Genomic DNA, 25,028 nt, shown 5'->3' on the forward strand with positions numbered 1-25,028 from the left:
TCCCACTTTGCTTGCATCATAATGGGCTCATCATTCTGCTATTATTTCACGCGTCAATCTGAATTCACATCCCAGTATAATCAGAGCTTTCCTTTTCCTTGCCCTCCAAAAATTAACCATAATAGCATCTTTTAATTAGACTCATTTTTCATCTCAAGATTCTGCAGAAATGGAAGTGGAAGCACGTGGATACTGGCATCTCATTGTTGTAGGGATCTGTGTTGCTCCTTTGTGATGGCAAATGTTCTGTAGCAAAGGGGGTTTATTCAACTTTTGAAGTTGCCCTTTGCCAGATCAGCCCATCTTGCTCACTCATGTCTGTTCTGACTGTCAAAAAGGTTTGCAAAGACTAAAGCATCGGCCTCAGAGGTAACAGAAAGGTTGCAAAGGGAAGCTGAATGACCCATGATTTATAGCATTACCATTAATGTGACCAATACAGGAATAATGGCCCCTACTCGAAATAGGCTCTGTTTGCACTTTGTGATGTCAGTAGATAGCCAAATCTGATTGGCTATGCAGCATAATACCATACAGGCTGGGGTCACTTGAGGAGAAAGAAAGAAAGAAAGAAAGAAAGAAAGAAAGAAAGAAAGAAAGAAAGAAAGAAAGAAAGAAAGAAAGAAAGAAAGAAAGAAAGAAAGAAAGAAAGTGTTCCAAAGTGGAGGCGGAGAGGCAAGGAATGGCTCAGTCCCAATAAACTTACCTTGATTCTATGTGTATGTGAACATGCTCTCCCTCAATCACTTCCAACAATGTCTCTGCAGGGAGCCTTACTGACAGATTGCAGGAGCATTCCATCAATGATTCTCAGTGAAATATTTTTCCCCTTTGTGTTTCTCGTCATTTACATTCTAGTCCCTTGCTCCATGTTAGCCGTGTGCTTTGTTTCTTATTTATACCTCTCATAACAAAGACCTCCTTCTTCCATCCAGCAGCCAAATGAGAGTGCTTGGATCTACGGCACTGTAAGCAGGCTGATCCATTAGCCAGATAAGATGAAGCATAGACAACTAGGGCTGAAGTAAATGGGAATCAGTCCTCTTAAACCCATAGGGTTGGATCCTCCTTTTCCATTGGTAAAAAAGGGCCACCAAAAGGCTATGCTAGAGATTACAGGGCATGCATGGAGATATTTTCCCCTTAAAATAGGCCCCCCTCCTGGTAAAATATCAATGTTGAACTGTTTTGGACTTTTTCTTCATTAGTTCTGGTGGATTAATATTGATCCCCCTGCAGACATCTGGCATCAGGGCCCCTAGAATACATTGATAATATTTTGGCATCCTTTAGATTAGAACTATGATCAGAGCAGCTAAGCAGTTGATGGATAAGGAACGGACAAGCAAAAAAGTAATGCAGCTGCAAATGAATCTGCTGTTCTGTTTCCTGGTCATACCTGAGGTTCAGTTACCTCGTTGGCCTCCTAGAAGGGGCTGGTTGTTTTTTTCTGTTAAAACCTCTGTCTGTCCAGGCAAGGCCTTGAATGCATAAATAATATCTGGGCAGGATTCAGAGAGTCAAGAAATGAAATCCTGGCTCTGCACTTAGACAGCTCTCTTCATTTCATTAGAATTTTGGAAGGACAGCGAACTGCCCTCATAGCCGAACTCAGCTCTGTGCATTCGTATCGAATGGCCGCTGCCACCTCTGCTGTCTGTCTGAATCAGTCTTTTGGTGGGTGATATGAGGAGGGGGGGGGGGTGGTCTGTGTTGTTTTCAGGAGAAAAGAACGATTAACATTTGCATGCCCTTTGCAGATAGCAGTGGTAGATCCAGAAGACATTGATTTTAAATTAAAACATGACCTTCTCTACTTATAGCGTCTAGCAGGCTGTGCCCGACTGAGAAGCTGTGATCCAGCCAGTGAGAGTCTGATGGGCACTCCCATTTCTTTCTTTTCCTCCAGGCCAGCAGAAAACAAAAGCATTTTCTCCAGTTTGCATAGGGCTCCCAGCCTCCAGGTGGTGGTTGGAGATCCCCTGGGATTACAACTGATCTCCAGGCAACACCTGGAGGAAATGGCTGCTCGAGAAGGTGGGCTGAATGGCATTGGACCTCATTGAAGTCCCTCCCCTCTCCAAATCCCGCCTTCCCCTGACTCCACCCCCCCCAAATCTCCAGGTATTCCCCAACCCAGAGCTGGAAGCCCTCAGCTGCAAGATCTTGCAGAAGACCCACCTCAGAATGATTCCTAAAGGTTATTCTTAAAAAGGGATGTGTCAAAAGGTAGCACAGTTAGAATGCTATTAGAAGAAGAAGAAGAAGAAGATATTGGATTTATATCCCGCCCTCCACTCCGAAGAGTCTCAGAGCGGCTCACAATCTCCTTTCCCTTCCTCCCCCACAACAGACACCCTGTGAGGTAGATGAAGATATTGGATTTATATCCCGCCCTCCACTCCGAAGAGTCTCAGAGCGGCTCACAATCTCCTTTCCCTTCCTCCCCCACAACAGACACCCTGTGAGGTAGGTGAAGATATTGGATTTATATCCCACCCTCCACTCCGAAGAGTCTCAGAGCGGCTCACAATCTCCTTTCCCTTCCTCCCCCACAACAGACACCCTGTGAGGTAGGTGAAGATATTGGATTTCTATCCCGCCCTCCACTCCGAAGAGTCTCAGAGCGGCTCACAATCTCCTTTCCCTTCCTCCCCCACAACAGACACCCTGTGAGGTAGGTGAAGATATTGGATTTATATCCCACCCTCCACTCCGAAGAGTCTCAGAGCGGCTCACAATCTCCTTTCCCTTCCTCCCCCACAACAGACACCCTGTGAGGTAGGTGAAGATATTGGATTTATATCCCGCCCTCCACTCCGAAGAGTCTCAGAGCGGCTCACAATCTCCTTTCCCTTCCTCCCCCACAACAGACACCCTGTGAGGTAGATGAAGATATTGGATTTATATCCCACCCTCCACTCCGAAGAGTCTCAGAGCGGCTCACAATCTCCTTTCCCTTCCTCCCCCACAACAGACACCCTGTGAGGTAGGTGAAGATATTGGATTTATATCCCGCCCTCCACTCCGAAGAGTCTCAGAGCGGCTCACAATCTCCTTTCCCTTCCTCCCCCACAACAGACACCCTGTGAGGTAGATGAAGATATTGGATTTATATCCCACCCTCCACTCCGAAGAGTCTCAGAGCGGCTCACAATCTCCTTTCCCTTCCTCCCCCACAACAGACACCCTGTGAGGTAGGTGAAGATATTGGATTTATATCCCGCCCTCCACTCCGAAGAGTCTCAGAGCGGCTCACAATCTCCTTTCCCTTCCTCCCCCACAACAGACACCCTGTGAGGTAGTTGAAGATATTGGATTTATATCCCACCCTCCACTCCAAAGAGTCTCAGAGCGGCTCACAATCTCCTTTCCCTTCCTCCCCCACAACAGACACCCTGTGAGGTAGATGAAGACATTGGATTTATATCCTGCCCTCCACTCCGAAGAGTCTCAGAGCAGCTCACAATCTCCTTTCCCTTCCTCCCCCACAACAGACACCCTGTGAGGTAGATGAAGACATTGGATTTCTATCCCGCCCTCCACTCCGAAGAGTCTCAGAGCGGCTCACAATCTCCTTTCCCTTCCTCCCCCACAACAGACACCCTGTGAGGTAGGTGAAGATATTGGATTTATATCCCGCCCTCCACTCCGAAGAGTCTCAGAGCGGCTCACAATCTCCTTTCCCTTCCTCCCCCACAACAGACACCCTGTGAGGTAGATGAAGATATTGGATTTATATCCCGCCCTCCACTCCGAAGAGTCTCAAAGCGGCTCACAATCTCCTTTACCTTCCTCCCCCACAACAGACACCCTGTGAGGTAGATGAAGATATTGGATTTATATCCCGCCCTCCACTCCGAAGAGTCTCAGAGCGGCTCACAATCTCCTTTCCCTTCCTCCCCCACAACAGACACCCTGTGAGGTAGATGAAGATATTGGATTTATATCCCGCCCTCCACTCCGAAGAGTCTCAGAGGGGCTCACAATCTCCTTTACCTTCCTCCCCCACAACAGACACCCTGTGAGGTAGATGAAGATATTGGATTTATATCCCGCCCTCCACTCCGAAGAGTCTCAAAGCGGCTCACAATCTCCTTTACCTTCCTCCCCCACAACAGACACCCTGTGAGGTAGATGAAGATATTGGATTTATATCCCGCCCTCCACTCCGAAGAGTCTCAGAGCAGCTCACAATCTCCTTTACCTCCCCCCCCACAACAGACAATGAAGATATTGGATTTTTATCCCGCCCTCCACTCCGAAGAGTCTCAGAGCGGCTCACAATCTCCTTTCCCTTCCTCCCCCACAACAGACACCCTGTGAGGTAGATGAAGATATTGGATTTATATCCCACCCTCCACTCCGAAGAGTCTCAGAGCGGCTCACAATCTCCTTTCCCTTCCTCCCCCACAACAGACACCCGGTGAGGTGGGTGGGGCTGGAGAGGGCTCTCCCAGGAGCTGCCCTTTCAAGGACAACCTCTGCCAGGGCTATGGCTGACCCAAGGCCATGCTAGCAAGTGCAAGTGGAGGAGTGGGGAATCAAACCCGGTTCTCCCAGATAACAGTGCGCACACTTAACCACTACACCAAACTGGCTCTCCTGACTTATTACTGACTTCTTTTCTGTGACATGGAGCAATTTATTACGTTTTTGTCTCACCCTTCCTCCAAAAAGTCGGGGGGGGGGAGCATTCATCCTCCCCCCCCCCCCTTCATCCTCACTAACTCTGAAATACAGGTTAGGCGGACAGACCGTGACTGGCCCAAGATCACAATATCAGGAACTTCACCTGTAAATGGGAATTTGAACCCAGATCCCCATCCCCATATCAATCCTACACTTTAGTCACTGTCCATGGGTGCCAGGATGTAGAGTCTGGATATAGAGCTATTTTTACTAATAGTAATCCCCACAGAGAATTGGAAGAGTTTCCCATTCTGCCCTGTCATATAGACCTTTGACTATGCTGAATGATCATCAGGTTTATTTACAGTTGCCCCCACCAAATCATCCCAATATTCCTCTTTGTCTGCTTTGTTTTTCGTTTTTTCATCTGCTGGAGGTTTTTTTTTTTGTTTTGTTTGCCCTGGAGACAAGGGTTTTTTTCTCCTCCCTAGAGTCACGCCAGCTGATCAGGAGTCACATCGTAAATTTGATGATGCTGTTATGCTATCTAGCTGGTTATATTGGGCCATGTGACAATGATGTTGAGGACAAATGAAGCCAACTGAGAGCTCCTTAAATCTTGAAATCATCCCCTCCTCCCAAGAAGGCAGCAGATAAATTTTATTACATGCACCTCGACTGCTCGACCTAATAATAAAGCAAGGAATGAAGATCCCATTTCCTAATTGTTTCTGCCGACTTCCAACCTTTATGTGAACATCTATTATGAAACACATCCGTCTTACCAGATATCCCACTGACTTGCCAGTCCTTTAATTGTGCTTTTTTTTTTTTTTTTAGCATTGTGCAATGGTACTTTAAAATCTTATTGGACTGAGAATCTCCTTCCCTAACCAGGCAGAGATGACATGTGGATTGCAGTGTACTGCCATTCATACATCATGTTATAGCACATGCAATGGAACAAAGATAATTTTTCCTGCACAAAATTTGGCCTGGTTCTGAGTAGGCTTGTTTAAAACTTTGACATACACACACACACAATAACCAGGGAAGCTTCTCTTAATCAGAAACTCTTGACTACACAGGGCAGGAGCTCCTGATTAGAACACCTGAATGGTTTTCCTCAAAATTCATCTTCAGCACCATGGCAAACAGCTTTGCAGCTGTGCAGTAGCTGGTCATGCTACAGGGCCAGGTTGTGCTTTGGTGATAACTTTAGAAATAAAAATAAACTTGACAATATCTTATAGTTTACCAAAGAGAAGGTATGATATCCCCCAGGTTCATGGCTAAGTCTTAGCAAGGAATAGCTTGTGGTTGTTTCCGGCAAGCCAATCCCTCTTTGTACATGTGCAGCTGAATGCATCCTTAAAAGACAAACATTGCATCCATTGCACTGCCTGTTTTTTTGCACCTGTGCACAGTGGTATCTGTTTGTAGATTGATTGCATCCTAGGTTCCTGAGCAGCCATACACTGAAGGCACACAAAACCATCTAAATAGTAAGTCTTAACTCAAAAATCACCACCACATTTTTTCTTTTATTAAATGTGAGTTTTAAATGTAAAGGCAATGGGAGCAGATGGGGAATGGTATCTGTGAGGATGCAGCCTAACTGTGTAAGAAAGTGGAGAAAGAACACAACGGAAATTGTTTGGAAGTATCTAAATAGCTCAGTGACCTATTGATTCCCTGGATGCAAACAGTGAACAAGACATAATCCAAATCAGCGAGTGTTTTAAGCATAACCAGTTCTCACTTCAGCACAGGTGGGTGTTAAATTTATTATTTGAAATATTTTTCATGCTGTGCTCACTCAGCCAAGTTGGTTGTCAATATGCCAAAGAAGCTCCAAGGTAAAAAAAACAAAAACTAAAGTGACACCATTAAAACCACCTGCAAAAAGGTGCAACTGGACTCAGAACCTAGTTGTTCTACTGAAGTAGCAAAAAGATACTTTTTAAAAGCAGCAATTAAAAATAAGTGGCAGTTGTTAAAATGCCATAAAATATGGTGGAATGGCACACAGAACACAATCCCATGCTCTCTCATTAAAAAAAAAAAACATCTACACAGAAAATTAGCTTGCTAGACTGGTCCACCTTTTCCCCAAGTACACCATGTTGGTCTTTAGTAGAACAGTTAGATTCAAGTGAAGTAACACTTTAGAGGTCAAGAAGAAAACTTTTACCCCAAATATCTTTTTGATCTCTGAGGTCTACTGGACTCCAATCTAGTTGTCCCAAAGTATTTGTTTCCTGTGTGCAGAAATGTTTCTTTTGAATGGAGGAGGATTTGATCACCTGCGTTCCCTCCCTTCAGTCTCGAGTGATATGATGGAGACACACATTCTCCACCTTTGTGAGTCCTTTGTTAACAGCAATTTGCTGCCACTGGAAAGGAATTAAGTTAAACTCCGGATAGGATCAAATGTGTTGATGTTTGTCTACTCATACTGTTATAGAACGGAAAGTCATGTTTGTCTTCTAAGATCTACAGGTCTGGATTTTCCTCTTACTGGATTGAACTAGGAGATAAACTCTTTTGTGTCTTTGTAAAAGCACTCTTTAGTTTGTCAAGAGGGAAGAAGGGCTGGGGATGGGATTGTTTCACGTTCCAGACAGCGCCTATTAGATTGCCTTTTCAGACAGAGAGAAGTTGCACCATGTCAGTCAACAGACTGGTGGAAGGTTTGGATGGTAGTGGAAGGAGGCATCTTGGTTCCAGTTCAGTGGTTTTTTGATAGGTACAGGGGTGAGTCTGAGCTTTCCAAAGCTGCCCCTGAATTTTACTTAACACAGAATTTGAAGCTGGTGACAGAGGTTGCTTTGCTGCTTGAGCAAGGCATCTAAAGAAGTTCAAGGAAGCTCAGAATGCCCTGATAAGGCCCTTGGAATACTGAATGGGACTTCACACAACTCTAGGTTGCCAGTTACATTTCCTTTAAAGCAACTTCTGAGGCCAATGTGGAGATCTCTTCTTGGACAAAACATGTTCAGGGGAAACTCAAAGAGTTTTGGAAAGGTTAAGGGCATTTCTCACGGGGCTTTGCACATCTCCAAGGCCTCCCCCTCACCGCCCTGCTCCCTCCCATCCAGCCTTCCCTCAAAAACCAAACCAGTGAAACCTACTGCATGAGAGATGTTTTTCTAATGTGCTGGGGTTTAGTGGCATCAACATTAGCATGCCTCTCTGTTCAGTTTCTTGGCATTCTGCCCAATACAGAAGCATCTGGGATTTCTTGTGTTTCAGTGCCCCCCCCCCCTTTTGTAGACTTTAATTAGCAGTGTTTGAGCAGGTGATGCTTCAGGAGGGACTGCACAGTTTTTCGAAAGGCAACATTTAGGCAAGACAAGATTTTGCTATCATTCTTTCAACAGATTCTAAGGGTGTCGCCACGTGTGGGTTCAGTAGGTTTTGTGTAGAAATTGAAGACTTTTGGGCTAGGAGGAAATTTCTGTTACTTGGATTGTCTAGTATAACCGGGGTTCATTTTGTAGAAAAATAGGCGTTGGAGCTCATTAGCATAATTCATTAGCATATGCCCCCTCACCAGCCAAAAGCAACCTGATGCAAGAAAGGAGAGCCCTGGGCAAGGGAGGTCTGCTTGGGCTGGCTAGAGATCCAGCCAGCCCAAGCAGGCCTTGCTCTCCTGGGGCTCTCCTTGGCCATCTCCCCCTGCAGTCAAAAGGTCAGCAAGCCACCTGCCACCCAAATGCACATAAGAAGTGGAGAAAGGGTGGTGTGGGCTTCTCCAGGGGTTAATGAGGGCTGCTGGGGGTGTGGCAAAGCCCCTGGTGGCTGGCTGGCTGGCTGCCCGCTCTCCTAATCCAGGGATTGTTATGCAGCTGTACCTACTAGCCAATGGACAAGGTAGGTAGGGAGGAGGAGGGGCCATCAGAAAGATTCAGGGGCTGTGCTCCTGTGAGCTCCTGCTGAATTCAAGGCCTGGGTATAACATACAGCAGGGGTTGGGTCCAAGCTAAATTCTCCATGGGTGGAGTGGAATGTTCCTGCCCTCCCCTCCACCCCTGCAGCCCTCCGGGCTCCATAAAATGCCGCTCCTCCTGGGGATTTGGGGACTCTGAGCAACCAGGAGCGGGGAGGGGCCTGCAGCAGGATGGGGGAATTGATGGAAATTGACAGTTTTCCTGCATCCAGTCCTACATATTCTAAATAATGATAATAATTTCCTGTAATTTATCCAGTTACATTAATGTTGAGTCTTGCTGCATTTGTGGCAGTATCATTTTACGACAAGATGAGTTAGCAAGATAAAGGCTGCTTTCAGGAGTAGCCAGTCGTTGATTTCAGAGGACCCAGGAGAAGCCAGGTAGGAAATACAAACAAGAATCCATAGCATTCCTTAAATGTCAAACAGCTTCAGCCTTCACCTTGGCCTTGCCTTACCTTTAGCTCTTCTAAGAACATAAGAGAAGCCATGTTAGATCAGGCATTTGTTCCTTACATATTACCCCAGTTCTCTCCAGTATTCCAGGTAGATATGACAAGTTGTATAAGTCCCCTTAAGGTGGACTAGTTTTGTTCTTCAGCTTGTTTAATAAGGAAGCATCTGGTCAAATCTTTTTATTAACTATGTATGTAACATGGAGTTTAATTGATAACAAGGGTTTTTTTAGCGTATGTGCATATTTCCTATTATTCGTTGCTGCCTGTTGATTATGTTATTGCTGATCTATTATTGTAATAAAATTAAGTAAATACAAATAGGAATAAGATATGCATAGCTGCTCGCATCGCTTCACATTTTGCACGGAATCTTCCAGACAGCTTTTGAAAATAAATACTTCCTTTTCAAAAATCCAGAGCTGATTCCCTTTGTGCTTGCTGTTCACAGAACTCAGTAGAGCTGGGCTACATGATAATTTTTGCCACCATTTTCCCCTCCCTTCCTTCCCTTCCGTGGCATTCACTTGCCTGGAGTGCATCAAGAAAACGCCACATAAACTGGTGTTGCACGTTTTGCACTCACTTCCAGGATCACCACAGTCCTCTCACCTTCCTCTTCTGCCTTTACATGGGAGCCTAAGTGATTAATTATCGTATGGTGTTGTGTGTGGATAGCCAGGAGATCCGAACATTGTCTGTCTGCTTGAAGTACTAGCTCTTTATGCACCCACTGGGTGGTGACCGAGACTTAACTTTGGGGTTGAGAGAGCTCTGGGAAGCTGTAACTGACCCAAGGTCACCCAGCTGACTTCGTGGAAGAGCGCAGAATAGAACGCGGTTCTCCCCACACAGAGCTGCTGAGGTTCGGTTGTCCTTTTGCAAGTCTGTCTGCCTTGGAACTAGGGAAGTCTCCCTTTGCCTTTGCATGCCCTCTGGGGCTTCAGCGGTTCCGTGTCCCCCCCCCCCACCCCTGTGGCTTCACCTGAGCACCTGCCGCTTGCCACATTTCCTTATCAGCCGAGCCCAGACTCCTGACAGGAAGTCCACGCAGAAGATGTGGCTGTTGCATGCAAACCAAAAAGTGTGCACCTTGGCTGCAATGCTGGAAAAGATACTTAATGCTTAGTCAGAAAACCATTATCTACAATTTGATTTGTGGGCTGTGGATTTCGTATACTGATGTGTTTTGATGCAAATAGAATGGGTTTTCCCCTGTCCTCTTGCTCATCTTTGTTCATAGCTGATTTCTCTCTTGTTTTATGACAGCAAATGGAACATCAAGCAGCCAGCTGTCCACCCCCAAATCGAAGCAGTCCCCAATCTCCACACCTACCAGCCCAGGGAGCCTCCGCAAGCACAAGGTATTACGTTTCTTATACCTTACTAAACCTCCTTCAGTCCGCTTTGAGTTCCTGTGAGAGAGGGGTGTTGCAGATGCAGGAAATCCAGCCAGTGGATCTGGGCATCATCCTCAGGTGCCCGTACCACCATGGTAGCTTGTTGGAGGGGAGAAGGGCGGGACAACTCTGTGCTGCGCTTTAATGCCACCACTGGGCATGGCTGTGGGCAGTACTGCAGCTCAACAGGAGGCTTGTTGCATGAGGGTCTAGGGTGGTTTTATTCCCTACGAAGTGTTGGCACTTCCCTCAGAGTAATTTAGAACCCAGGCACTGACTTTGTGCTCAGGCTGTCTTCTTCGTGAGCCTGCCAGATTATTTCCTTACTGCCACCCCTTGTACATTTCACCAGTCCTGGCATTCATGTGCTGAACATTTATGTACCGGTGGGGAGGGGGGGGGGGGAATCCTATAGTGATAATCAAAAGACTGGACTATTATCTATAATCTCTAAATGCTTGCTGTTTGCAATTTTTAAAAAATGTGATTTTTGTTATTTTGTGAGTCTTGTTATATGTTGATTTGTCAACTGTCGCGCAGTACTTTGAGTCCTGTGCTCAGAGAGAGCATTTTATAAAGTAACTATAATAAGTATAAAGAGAACCCAGCTTGCTCGGGGGGAAGTGTAGATGACTGGGAAAGACAATGGCAAATCACCCCATTAAAAAGTCTGCCAAGAAAACATCGTGATGTGACGTCACCCCATGGATTGGTAACAACTTGGTGCTTGCACAGATAAACCTTTACCTTTATCTTTTTACAGCAGGGATGGCCAAACTGTGGCTCTTTCCCACATACTGTGTGGCTGTTGAAGCCCCCACCACCTGTCTGTCAGCTTGGAGAATGCATTTAAAGTTGCTTTCTTTCTACCTCTACCTCTCCATCTATTTTCCTCCCTCCCTCCCAGCTCTCAAACTTCTGATGTTCATGTTTTGTGGCTCTCAAATATCTGATGTTCATGTCTTGTGACTCTCAAACGTCTGACATTTATTCTGTGTGGCTCTTATGTTAAGCAAATTTGGCCACCCCTGACCTGCAGCAAGGTCCCCCAACCCTTTGAGCCTGTGGGTGCCTTTGGTAAATGGTAAATGGCACCCTGAAATAGGAGGTGAAGCCAAACAGAAAACCTCCCTCCTCATCCCTCTTGGGAAGAAGGAAATCCTGGAGGGGGGATGGAACCACATGCTGCTGAAGGAAAGCCCAGGTGCTCCCTGGTCCTCCTGATCCTCCAGGGCGGGGCGGGGGGGGCTTTCCTTTGAACGAGGGCAGCCAGTAACAAGCCTTGCTGCCTGACAGTGGCCCCTCCCACTTGCTGAAGAATCCAGTGAGTGCTGTGGCGCCTGCAGGTACCAGACTGGGAACTCCTGTCTTTGAGCATATTTGAAGGGTGTTTTTGTGGTGAGTAGTTGCCCAGTGTGCAACTGCTGATGTGCAGTCACTCCATGGGAACCAACCAAATCTGTCCCCAGATTTTAGAGTTCCAGTCTCATGTCCAAAACAGACAGGAATCCTCTTTTGTTCTGTTTTTCTTACCAGATTTCACGCAGGCCATGTGCACTTTGCCACAGCTTTCATTTCTTTCAGTCTTACACATCACCCGCCCTCTTAGTGTTTCTGATCACAGCCAAAAGTCAATGAATCAAACTCTGCTCCCAAAGAATCTTGACGTGGTCACCTGTGCAGTCACCTTAAGGATGCTTTTTGTTCTGTACTGTTTGAAGTGTTTTTGAGCAATGTAGTATTTTATCAGCATGGTTCCTCCATTTTATTTATTTATATTTATTTTATTTATTTATATTTCGATTTATATCCCGCCCTTCCCACCGAAGCGGCTCAGGGCGGCTCACAGCATATAAAACTAACATAGGTTTGGCTTAAAACATTACATAGCAGCAGTTAAAACAGTAGGTTAATAAAACATAAAACATAAAACCAGCAGTCTGTCAGAGTGCACACTACCTCCATCCAAAATTCTCAGTGTCAGTTAGTTGTAGGCCAGCCGGAAGAGGACTGTCTTGGAGGCCCTGCGGAACTGCCTGAGGTCCCGCAGGGCAGTTTTCATTTCATTCTCACAACAAGCCTGCAAGGTAGGTCGGTTGGCCTGAGAGACAGTGACTGGCCCACCGCCATAGTGACTGGCCCACCGCACACTGAGCTTCCATGACAGAGTGGGGTTTTGAGCCTGGATCGCCCAGATCCTAGTCTGACGCTCTAACCACTTAACCTGACTCAGACTTAACTGTGCTATAGCCATTTTGCTGCACTGGCTCTTGTGCTCAACCGTTTGTTTGTTTTTTGTACACCTGAGAAGTCTAAACAAACACCGAGATCACACAGTACAGGTTTGGCAAACCATGTATAATATCAAAAACCAGCAATCAAGGCACCTCACTTCACAATACCATTTATATATTTCACAAGCATACAACTGCCAGCACAAATGCAATTTACGAAGCAAGTCTCATGAGCAGTCACACTCAGCATGTTGCCCTAGGCAATTACCAACGTAGAACTACTCTGGTTTCCACCGTTGCCATTATAGTCACGGAAATCATTGTGGGACTTCTCCAAAGCTGCTCTAGGAGTCATCCTGAGTTAATTTCCTAGATGGTGGCTTCAGAAGTTTGGGTATCTTTGGGACGGAACTTGGGACCTGGTCTGTCTGAAGTAGATCCCAAAATCTGGGTTAAAAAGGTAGGCTTGGTGTGGTTTTCTTCTCCCTCTCCCATTGATTGGTTAACACATTTTGTTTCTCCACATGCAAACACCACCATGGAGTTTCAGGCCTGGTTGCCTGGGCAGAAAATACATGGCGCAAATTGCCCCTTAATAAGAGTCAGCAGGACTCAGCAGGGGCTTCCTGACTGCCACAGCCAGCATCAGGCCTTTCAGATCCTTATTGTTCTTTCCCAGATTTCTCTTCCCGCAGTGCATTGTCTGGAGGACGGTTTTTGTATTATTCTAATAAGGCCACAACCAAGTAAGCACCTCACTTTCTCCAGTAGGAGGGAAATAAAGACTCTTTGAGCAGATGCTGCTCATTCAAGGGCTTAAAAGAAAGGAAATAATGCAATGCCCTCCGTTTTAGTAGAATCTCTGATTTTTTCCCCCCCAAGGCTCCTGGGGCTTCCTTTGAAAGGTTGCTTTTATTTAGCCATACCAGAAATATGCCCTCCAATATTCCAGCTTTGCAACATTTCGCTACCAAACAAAGAGAAACAAAGGCTTTAACTCCAAAAGCCACCCGCTGGTGTTTTTTGTTGGCATTTTGGTGAAATGCTACCTCATTTTCTCACCTGTCCGTTTCAGTTGCTAGAAGGTGTAGATTTTCCAAGTCAGATTAGTTCATCAGGGTTGCAACGAAGGGCCTTCCTCTGACATACTGATTATTTGGCGGGGGGGGGGGGGGACTGGGAACCATTGGTCAAAAATAGAGCGCACAGCCGCATCCATTTAAAAAGGGTCACATGTAGCAAGGCTGGGAAAGATCTCTACTTGTAACCAGTGTTCCCTTTAAGCTGAGTTAGCGTGAGCCAGCGCGCAGATTTTTGGCCTCCACTCACACATTTTTTGTCTTAGCTCAGGAAGGATGACCCCGGAGCACAATAATTTGTGCAGTAGCTCACAACTTGAATGTCAGTCACTCACCACTTTAATGCCAGTAGCTCACAAAGCAGAATTTTTGCTCACAAGGCTCTGCAGCTTAGAGGGAACATTGGCCCCTAGCACTCACTAAGCTGAGTGAGCGTGAGCTAGCTCACAGATTTTTAGCCTCCAGCTCACAGGTTTTTGTCTTCGCTCAGGAAGGATGAGCCCAGAGCACACTAATTGATGCAGGAGCTCACGCCTTGAATGCCAGGAGCTCGCAAAGTGGATTTTTTTGCTCACAAGGCTCTGCATTTTAGAGGGAACATTGCCTGCAATCCTGGAGAGACTCTGCCAGGCAGAGGAGACAAAACTAGGCTACAAAGACCATTTGATCTGTCTCCGCCTAAGAATGCGGGATTCAGTCAGCTTGTGGTCTAACGAAGTAGGAAAAGGTCAAATAGTTGGGGGGGCGGGCTTGCTTGAAAAGCCTTATGCCATTTCAGGTTAGGTCCAGGTGTCCTTGAATATGAGTTGAGTTCTAAATAGTTTTTTTTTTTCTTCTTCCCAATTTTGTTCCTCCTAATGTGATCGTTGGCACATCTTTGGCTGCGATGACATCACAATGTTACAATAGTTTGCCCCACCATTTGTGAAACCTTGTGCCCTTATCCCAATTAGTTCCTTCCCCTTCCTGAGCAAAACCCCCCCCCCCCAAAAAAAAACTTCATGTTTGCAAAAGGGATATTATTAACGTAAGTGACACACAAAGGATGTTTAATTCTTACCTGCTTTTTAGCAAAATCTTTTTTTAGAGGCGTTGAGGTTCTGTGTCTGCAGCTGCTGACTTTGGTTTTGCAATTGTTTTATTACAGTTTCAGTTTTCTCAGTTGAGAAAAATATGTGGCAGACGCCAGAGGAATGCTGCTCAAAACAGCACCCAGCTCTTGTAACGTAGGAACTCGCTCTGTGACATGATGCCATCAGTTTTCAGTTCCTTGCCGCCTTACCACACAATTGGGGAGGGACGGTGGCTCAGTGGTAGAGCATCTACTTGGTAAGCGGAAGGTCCCAGGTTCAATCCCCGGCATCTCCACTAACAAAGGGTCCAGGCAAAGAGGTGTGAAAAACCTCAGCTTGAGACCCTGGAGAGCCGCTGCCAGTCTGAGTAGACAATACTGACTTTGATGGACCGAGGATCTGATTCAGTATAAGGCAGCTTCATATGTTCATATGTTTTGGGGAGGGACAGTGGCTCAGTGGTAGAGCATCTGCTTGGGAAGCAGAAGGTCCCAAGTTCAATCCCCGGCATCTCCACTAACAAAGGGTCCAGGCAAATAGGTGTGAAAAACCTCAGCTTGAGACCCTGGAGAGCCGCTGCCAGTCTGAGTAGACAATACTGACTTTGATGGACCGAGGGTCTGATTCGGTGTAAGGCAGCTTCATATGTTCATGTTCAATTGACTGCTGTTCCCAGGGAATGGGAAGAGGGAATCTCATATTGTGCTGCTGTCAAATCACAGGGTGACTTTTCCTATGTGTTATGGGGGAGAAGGCAACACAGAACATCACCTCCAGTTTGTTTCTTTGAGGCATACATGACACGTTCTTTGGCCTAACACTGCTACTTCTCTGAAACTTGCCAGGGGCAGTTGATTCTCTACGAGTTCATTCCAACCTCTGATCTACCCTATGGACCATCTCTGTTACATCCCTGAGAGAGTGTTGCGCTCCTTAGACAACAACTTGCTGGTGGTCCCCGGCCCTAAAGATATCCAGCTGTCCTCAACCAGGGCTAGGGCCTTCTCAGTCCAGGCCCCAACCTGGTGGAACTCTCTGCCAAATCCCATCTGGGCCCTGCAGGATCTGATGCAATTCTAGAAGGCCTGCAAGGCAGAGATGTCCCGCCAGGCTTTTGGTAGAGGACAGCGACAGTTCCCATCTGCCTGGCACCCTTCTCTACTCTCTATGATTTGCACCGATTTTGCCCTCTTCTCCCCGCCTGCAAATGTAGCTGGCTGTCAGAATAGGGGTTATTCATCACTCCCCATCGGATTGTTAAAACGTTCTGTAAATTGATTTGGACTGGCTTTTATTTTGTTGTGGTTTTATGTGTTTTACATCGCCCAGAGCAGGGATTGGGCCATTTATGGATATAGCGATAATAAAATGTACACACACACAAAACCAGATCAGAGGGTGATGTGATTTGGGAGTTGCTGTCCCAGAACAAGTACTTGGATCAGCAACAGATTGGGTCAGGGCTAGGAGAGCAACAACCTTAGATTTCTATAAAAGTGGCCTGCACAGGTGGCTTTATTGAAAAGCGAGGGAACGATCTGCTGGAATACAAATAGCAACTGAGCATGCTTCTCACACCGTCACCACCCAGTAAATCTCTCCCCTCCTGTCACGAATAGCCTGAAATCCTAGCAATTCTGCCCTATTAAGCAATGGAAGAAATGTGGATATCTCAAACGCTCTAAGCAGTCATGCTAATATTACCTTTTAAGGAGGTTTTCGAACAATATTGAGGTTACGCTCCATTCTTCGAGCTGTAATGTACTCCGTAATTACTTTTTCCTGGCATTGTTGTAGTGGTTTTCTGGGACAGGAACGCCTGTAGGAGCTCTTGGGTTTTGCAGGTGACATCCTTTCGTTTTATACCTTTGAGCCAGCAAGAAGATCGCTTCCTACAAGGGGAGACTGTCCTCATTTAAAATCATGAGCTGATGGCTGACAAGTGTTCTCATATTCAGTGACAGGCGGGTCTTGAGTACAAAGACACACACCGTTGAAATGTTTGGTGAGTTTGGTGTAGAGAGCCAGTTCGGTGTAGTGGTGAAGTGTGTGGACTCTTATCTGGGAGAACCGGGTTTGATTCCCCACTCCTCCACTTGCACCTGCTGGCATGGCCTTGGGTCAGCCATAGCTCTGGCAGAGGTTGTCCTTGAAAGGGCAGTTGCTGTGAGAGCCCTCTCCAGCCCCACCCACCTCACAGGGTGTCTGTTGTGGGGGAGGAAGGGAAAGGAGATTGTGAGCCGCTCTGAGACTCTTCGGAGTGGAGGGCGGGATATAAATCCAATATCTTCTTCTTCTTCTTCTTTTACTTTCTCCATTGGGCAAGCCATCAGAAGTCAAAAGAGAAAGTGATAGCACAGATCCTGAATGTATTCCCATGGCATGAAGCTCTATGAATTCTGAGATAGTTTACTGCCCCCAAAACATGCAGATTGCACATAGTCCATATTGCAAAGTAGATCAAGATTTGAAGAAGTGAGCAGTTACTCACAAAAGCTCCTCCCCTACCACAACTTTTGTTAGTCTTTAATGCGCTACTGAACTCTTTCCTTTTTCTGTATCAGAGAGAGAATGATTTTTTTAAAAAAAAAAAAATCTGACAGCAATGAAGATCCTGTGAATTTAGGGGGAGGTATTAGTGAGTTTCCTGCATTGTGCAGGGGGTTGGACTAGATGACCCTGGAGGTCCCTTCCAACTCTAGGATTCTAAGTTTATTGAAAAATCCCAAGTTGTACATAGTCTTGTGAAATGAATTAATGTCAAAAAATTGATTCAACACATAACAAAATTCTACTGTCCGTGTAGAAGGTACAATACAGTATATGTTGGAAGAGAGTATGGCTGTTTTCCCACTGACCTTACTCCGGAGCGACGTCCCTCTTCACCGCGCAGCGTCTGCGCGGATTTCCCACCAACTGCTGCGCACAACCAGGAAGAGCCGCGGCTTTTGCGTCGCAGATGTAAACTGGTTTTTAGCGGTTTACATCTGCGACGCAAAAGCCGCAACACTTCCTGGTTGTGCGCAGCAGTTGGTGGGAAATCCGCGCAGACGCTGCGCGGTGAAGAGGGACGTCACTCCGGAGTAAGGTCAGTGGGAAAACGGCCTATGATTATGATCCTTCCCAGAATCAGTTGGAAGAGAGCTTGAAGGGGAGTGGACCCATGATTGCTTCATTCCATTCTGTGGTGCATGGAAAACGATGCGTCTTGCCTTTCCCTCTGTGCCACAGAGAGTTTGGAACGTATGAAGGAAGGGAAGCGCTAGACTAACACCTGGTGTCCTAAATGTTCTCTGATATGGAACAAAGTTTGAGTTCAGAGGCACCATTAAGACCAGAATTAAACTTGGTTGGCCTTAAAGGTGCCACTGAACTCAAACTTGGTTGTGTCGCTTCAGACCAACATGGCTGCCCCCCTGTTCTCTGATACAGTGAGAGAATATTTAGGTTTTCATTTTTTAAAAATCAACTTCTAGTGCCCTGGAGATCCCCTAGGAACGTGCAGAGAAGTTCAGCCACACCACATGTAATGTGTGCCTATCCAGAGTGAATTGTAAAAGCCATTCCGGCTTCCACTATCCATTGTGTCAAAGAGGAGTGATGTCATTCCATTGTGTCAAAGAGGAGTGATGTCATTCCAGGAGTGATGTCATTCCACGGGAGACTCCATTCAGTCACATTCCGAGGGCGGAGGGGGGGGGGGCGTAGCATGACAAGGGCTTGTGTATATCAGCATAAACATTGTTTTTTTTCTTCCAAAAGCTACACACCAGGGAGACAACCCAGAAGATGAAATTAAATGGCATTGCCGTGACATTTAAAGGGTAGCATGGCTACATTTTGATCAATAGACGGCTAATGTGGATTTAACAATGTAGATGTGTGCCCCTCCCCAATCCAAAGTGAATTACTGGGAACAGGCCGTATGCTGAAGCTCAAATGTTTGAGATACAAAAGGAGACATTTCAGAGGGGGATTAAAGTTTTCCAGATCTTGCCACTGCTTAACCTTTCGTGCTATTTCATGCCTCAGCAGCAGAGCAATTGCTTTGCATGCCAGATCCATTCCTCTACATCTGCAGTTTCCAAAGGATCAGGCAGTGGTGAACGAGTGTTCCCTCTAAGCTGTGTGTGTGAGTAGCCACTCATTAACACAGGAAGCCCCACTCAGCAGCAGCCTAGACTAGGGTTATATACCGAGCTGAACACATACCTGAAAATACTGATAATGCCTTCTGAACTTGCCAAGGATGGGGACAGTCCCCATGGGTATAATACAGACAAATTAATTTAGGTTTCCTGCAATGCCTGCAGAGTACCAATACTGGTATTCAGGAATGCCAATATTTTTCAGGTTCAATAGACCCGAATAGGAGGAGAAGACTCGAAACAAATGTTTGCACACCCCTGGTCTGGATCCTCACAGTGTCTTGCATTACCCATTTTAAGATTACAGCTAACATATTCTGCTCAGGATGTGAACTGCGCAGCTCAGCAGGGAGGAAAATTGGAAGGCACATTTATGGTGATGCTGAAACATCTCCCCCTGAGATCTTGGAGAGTTCAACTTCAGTAGGCCCATGGTCTGACTCCGTATAAGCATAGTTGAACACTGAAGAAGGCAGGAGTCTTATTTATTTAATGCCTTGTTATCCCAGCTTCCTCCGAGGGGCTCAGGACACTATATAATTCTCCACTTTATCCTCTCAACAGCAACCCTGTGACTTAGGGTTAGTCTGAGAGCTTGTGACTGGTTCAAGGTCACCTGGAAAGCTTCGTAGGAGAGAGGGGATTTGAATCTGGGTCCTCAGATTCTAGTCCTACACTCCAACCACTACGTGATGAGGGGGTATAATTTTTTGTGCACAAGAGTGAAAAGAGAAAAGATCTTGGCACATGGAGGACTCTTAAGGGTCTGGCAATCTCAAAAGACTGTTGTGAGACCAAGAGGCGAGATCGTATCGGAGAAACGGCTGGTATACAGTACTGGCTCCACTTAGATTGCCATACTGGCAACCTGGGGCACTGCCTTCCCTTTGACCAATCAGATGCAAGAGGAGATACGGCTGATGAAATGGGATAAGAAGCGTTTTCTTGGGGGCAGGTGCCCAGGTGTGGAATGCCCTCACCCTTGAAGCTCACCTAATGCCTGCCTTACTGACTTTTAGGCATCGGTTGAAACAAATGCCCCTTCACCCAGGCTTTGAGATAATTTTATACCCTCTTTTAGTATTTTAACTCCTTTGCTGTAGCCTGCTGTCTGTAAATCTTACACAGATGGATTTTACTACCTTATCATTTTACTGCTGATAATTTTATTGTTGGGGTCTTATTAACGTTTTAAACAGAACTTTTGAAAAGTAGGAATGCTGTTCCAGTTGGCTTGACGTCAAGGGGTGGGGTGGGGTGGCCTAATATGCAAATGAGTTCCTGCTGGACTTTTTCTACCAAAAAAAGCCCTGCTTTTAAATGGTTGGAAACTTATTATCGCTTGTTATTTTATTGTTAGCTGCCTTGAACATGACTCTTTTTTCCTTTTTTTGAGCATTCTACATAAATTAAGTCCTGCTAGGCTGCTGCCAGAGCGGTGCTCAAGGGGCAGGAAGGCCAGCGTCCTCTCTGGCAGGGGCTGAGAGGCGGCATCAAAGCCTGGGGTGGGGGGGAGCTGGATCACTGCCGTGCCCTTTCGGGCCCCTGAATATGAAAATGGCATTGATGTCAGTCTCAGTACCGGCAGGATAAAGACACAGGCCCCACTGGCCTCTCTTTCCCTCTCAACATATTTCTCTATCTCAATCAGGAGACCTAAAAAGAAAAAAAAAACCAGATGTTTCCAGTGTAGTCCTAGAAAGGGTTTTCCCAAGCCCATAGACTCTGATGCGCTTAGGAGGGGGGTAAAGCTGTGGCGCAGGGGGGTAAAGCTGCAGTACTGCAGTCCAAGCTCTGCTCATGACCTGCATTCAATTCTGGAGGAAGCTGGGTTCAGGTAGCCAGCTCAGGGTTGATTCAGCCTTCCATCTGAGGTCGGTAAAATGAGTCCCCAGCTTGCTGGGGGTAAAGTGTAGATGACTGGGGAAGGCAGTGGCAAACCACTCTGTAAAAAATCTGCCAAGAAAATGTCCTGATGCAACATCACCCCATGGGTCAGTAACAAGTGAGTGCTAGCACAGGGGACTATCTTTACCTTTTTAAACTCTGTTTAAGATTTCACTGCCAGGTTTTTTTTGGGGGGGGGGGGGGGGCGGGGCGGTATTACATTTTACCCAATTGAGAATGACGGTACTTTGCCCATTTGTTACTTGCTTTCCCATGCTTTGCATGTTCTACAGAAAAGGAGTTTAGAAATAATAGACAAGAACTAATTCTTGTCGCGCATTCTTCATTCATTCTCATGGCAATAACTCTTTCCCTATGAACTGAGGACCTGTCTCTTCTACAAACTTGCATTGATTTTACATCACAGTTCGACACCAGTGAGTTTTGGTAAATGTAGCTTGGTAAGGTACTTGAAAAGTCATGGTTAAAGATACCTAGTTCTTGCCCTCCATCTTTCCCATGAACTGTGACTTCCAGAGTTTCCCTGGGAATGGGAAGAACTGCCTTGTGTTTCATGCAGAACATCCTAGATTGAACCCTTGGCATCTCTGGTTGGAAATGCGCTCAGAAAACAGGTGTTGGAAAGAGCTCTTCTATGCTTAAGGCTCTGGGGGAACCTGGCTAATACAGTAGACTCGGCTAGGTGAACCCAATGTACATAAAATATTTTTGTATATGCAAGTCCCAATCCTACCCAAGTAATTGCTTGTTAATGTAGAAGAGGCCAATTGGGGGGAGTTAACACTCTTTCTTTCTTCTTACAGGACTTGTACCTGCCTCTGTCCTTGGATGATTCTGATTCCCTCGGAGACTCCATGTAAAGAAAACCCAGTGGGCCCGTGTGTATAATACACGCTTCTGTTTTAGATGCAGTGCAGTCCTTCTGCCCAAAAAGGAGCAGAGAGGGCACTGGTGCTTGCGAACCAATCCAAGGACACAAAGTTATGTCTTTTTCCTCCCCTTATGGTTTATCCTCTGTGCCACAAACCAACACCCATCAGCCAACAGAGATAAAGGGATACCATGATACGAGTAACTTCATAATAGAGCAAAACAGCGACCCCTGGCAATTGGAAATCAGGGTGATTATCATCTTGTGCCCTCGCAGATGTCTCTTCCTCTATTCTGGGGTGCTACATTTATGTTTGGCTGCAGGGAAGGTGATGACTTCCTCTCTTTTTTGTACAAGCTTTGCATTAGCACACGTCCTAATCCTGATAGCAAATGTTGTCCTAAGGCCAAAATGGAAACGTTTCTAGACACCAGCACCTTTCCCCAAAATAATGATAAAACCAGCAAGAATTCTGCAGAGGCAGAACTGTTTCCCTTTTTGTCTTTCCGAGAGTTCACACCTGCCTAGTGTATGACGCCAGTTTCTGTTACTCAAGGCCAGTAGGGAGAGAGATCTGTTGATACCATCTTTAAAAGATGCCAAGACAGAGTGAGGTTGTTACAATATCGCATAGTAAAGAGTTTCATCAATTGTAATTCTACTCTCAGATTGGACAATAGGGTACATTTTAATAAATGCACAAGGATATTTCAGCTGTATTTGATTTTTTTTAAAGAAGACTATAATATATAACTGGCAATAAAAATGGTCTGACTGATATGAAGTTATTTTAACTGCCGAATGGTATCTCTCTATCTCTGTGTAGAATATTAATGCCTTGTAAACAGCCAACACTGAAAACACTGTGAAAATTCTGTTTTCAGGTCTGACACCTCGAGGTAATTTTTTTAAAAAACAACACGCTTTTATAGAGGAAAATAATTTTAGCTGTGTTTTAGAAAGTCTGTACTTCAAGCTCCTTTTTAAAAAAAACCTGGTGACTTTCTTTTACTTAAAAAATGCAAATTTTTTAAAAAATGTACAAAAAAAAGTTCAAAACAACTGTTTCGAAGTTGCTGCCAAACTGGCGCCAGAGGTACAAAAACCCGGAAGGGGGTGCATGGGTGGTGGGGGACAGGGATATTGCAATCAATTCAATATTTTGAGAGTGTTTTATAACATATTACACTTCTGTTTTGCATTCTCTGTGTTTCTATAAACTTAAACTCGGGCCAGATGCTCAGATTGTAGAACTGGTAGGGGTATTCACAACAAAGTACTTTGAACAGCTCTTTCTTCTAAAGACAACACGTTCTAATGTAATGGAAAGACAAAGGGATCTTTTCATTTTTAACTGACCTTGGTACACAGTTATATGCAGAGCTGACCATTTTTCCTGGGCCCAGATATAGGTGGGGCATGTGGATGTGTCCCTTATTTGGGGGGAATCAGCGCTCAGTAGTCTTGTTGTCAAATGTTATCCAAGCAATACCCATCCAAACCGACCTTTGGGCTGCTTTCCAGCTCTGCTTCAGATTTCTTTGCTACCCCCTGTGATTATAGAATGTATTACGACCATTTGTTATGATTGGGGATTTTGGGGAGGGGAGACAATTTGTGTTTTTAAAATTCTGTGGTCTGTGTTTTTTGTTTTGCGAGCTGCCTTGGGCAATTTGCTTAAAGTGGAAAGAAAAGAAGTGACTCATCGTAATAAAGGAATCCTAACCAATGGGCCACTGAACTCTGCAAGAACCCTTGGCTGTGATAGGATTGGCTACTCCTAGACGCTCCTTGGAGGCTAGCCTCTGTGTGTTTTTTTTGCCACGGACATCTTGGAAGTTAAATGTGAATATGCCAGGCTTATGATCTCTTTAAAATGGAGAAGATTTGGAAGTAACTGATGGCTGCAGTCGGTAGGGATGCTGCGTCTCGAGCACACGATACTGCCCTACCGTTTGTTAAAACCAAACCATTAAGACCTGGAATCCCCTAACCACTATGTCACTGTTTTGCCTAATATCTCTGACCTTTGGTTCAGAAGATCCAGCATTCGCGTACGTTCGTGGTCAGATGGCTGTGGGGAAGGCTGGCCTTGAGGACAAAGCACAGGGAAGACTTACAGGAGGATTTTCCATTGTGTGTTTGGAACCTGACAGATTTGGTGTGTGAATTGGAGCAGGTCTCTTAGTTTCTTGGTGCCTCAATTTACCGTATCTGTCAAATGGGGACAGTAATACTTCTCTACCTCACGGGGAGGGACGGCGGGGGGAATTGGGTTGGCAAGTGAGTCATTTTGTTAACATCGCAAATATGTCTTTGGATCAACTGGTGGCAAGAGCTGTATATAATGTCCATAGTGGTTGGTGTTGTGTTAATAATAGTGATGCTTCCCGATGCTAACCGAGAAATGACCTTTGCTGAAACAGCCACGTGGCCATGATCCAGCAGAGAGAGGAAGTCCATGCACACAGTGGGCTTTTACTGCTCGTCAGCTCCAGGAACGTGGAGCCAATTGTACTCCCTGGTCTCTCCCTCACAGAGCCTGTAAAGGGGGCTCTGGGTCATGGACGATGAACATAGCATAGATTGTGAACTCCTTAAGCCAACAAACACTCCAGTTGAATTGGAGGTCATGTTTCGTTTGTGAAATTTTAACTTTGGTCCAATGTTGATCTCCTCTCTTTATCTCGCTCCCCGTCTGTGCTCCGAGTGGGACCGCAGGCCATGCACTGGAAGGAAGGGAAAACTGAACAATCGTTTCTGCTAAAAGAGGGTAGGTCAGGATTCCACAGAGGCGGCGCAACTTCTCAGGAATATGGAGGAGTAATGCAATGGATTCCCCATCCGGTTGCTAAAGTTCTTGCCACCTACCGCTCCATCATTACTGGTTCAATAAGACGTAAATAATCAGCACCATGCTGAGCAATGAGGAAGGTACCAATTCCCCTTTTCTCATACACCGGTCCTACATGCACCTGGACACGATCTACCTGGTCGCTATCCATGTGCAGGCCTCTTATTGGCATCAGTACCGTGGAGTCTTTTGAATGTTATATATTCCGTTCCCAACTCTTCATCCAAGTCATTTCTGTAGCAGACAACATTGGGAAGCCTTCAAGTTAACGTGATAGTTAAATGGAATCTCTGAGGTGGAGGGTATCTCTGAATGCCATGTATTGGGAGCAAACCAGAGGACTTATCTTTCTTGTAAGCTCCTTGAAGTAGCTTTCTGATCCCCTTTGGACTAGACAGGCCTTTGGTCTGACCCTTTGG

At 45.7% G+C, this 25,028-nt stretch overlaps 1 protein-coding gene across 2 annotated transcripts in view; it reads left to right on the forward strand.

Annotated features, from left to right (window-relative positions):
* DCX (doublecortin) overlaps positions 1-23,496 on the forward strand; it is a 182,439-nt gene extending 158,943 nt beyond the window's left edge. For both annotated transcript variants that reach the window (XM_060249729.1, XM_060249730.1), the window contains exons 5-6: positions 10,312-10,406; positions 21,688-23,496. In XM_060249729.1, the coding sequence (XP_060105712.1) occupies positions 10,312-10,406; positions 21,688-21,744 (152 nt within the window). In that variant the 3' untranslated portion in view covers positions 21,745-23,496. The remainder of the gene's footprint in view (positions 1-10,311; positions 10,407-21,687) is intronic.
* The last annotated feature ends 1,532 nt before the right edge of the window (positions 23,497-25,028 follow it).

This window comes from Heteronotia binoei, chromosome 11 (assembly GCF_032191835.1).
Source record: "Heteronotia binoei isolate CCM8104 ecotype False Entrance Well chromosome 11, APGP_CSIRO_Hbin_v1, whole genome shotgun sequence".
Lineage (NCBI taxonomy): Eukaryota > Metazoa > Chordata > Lepidosauria > Squamata > Gekkonidae > Heteronotia > Heteronotia binoei.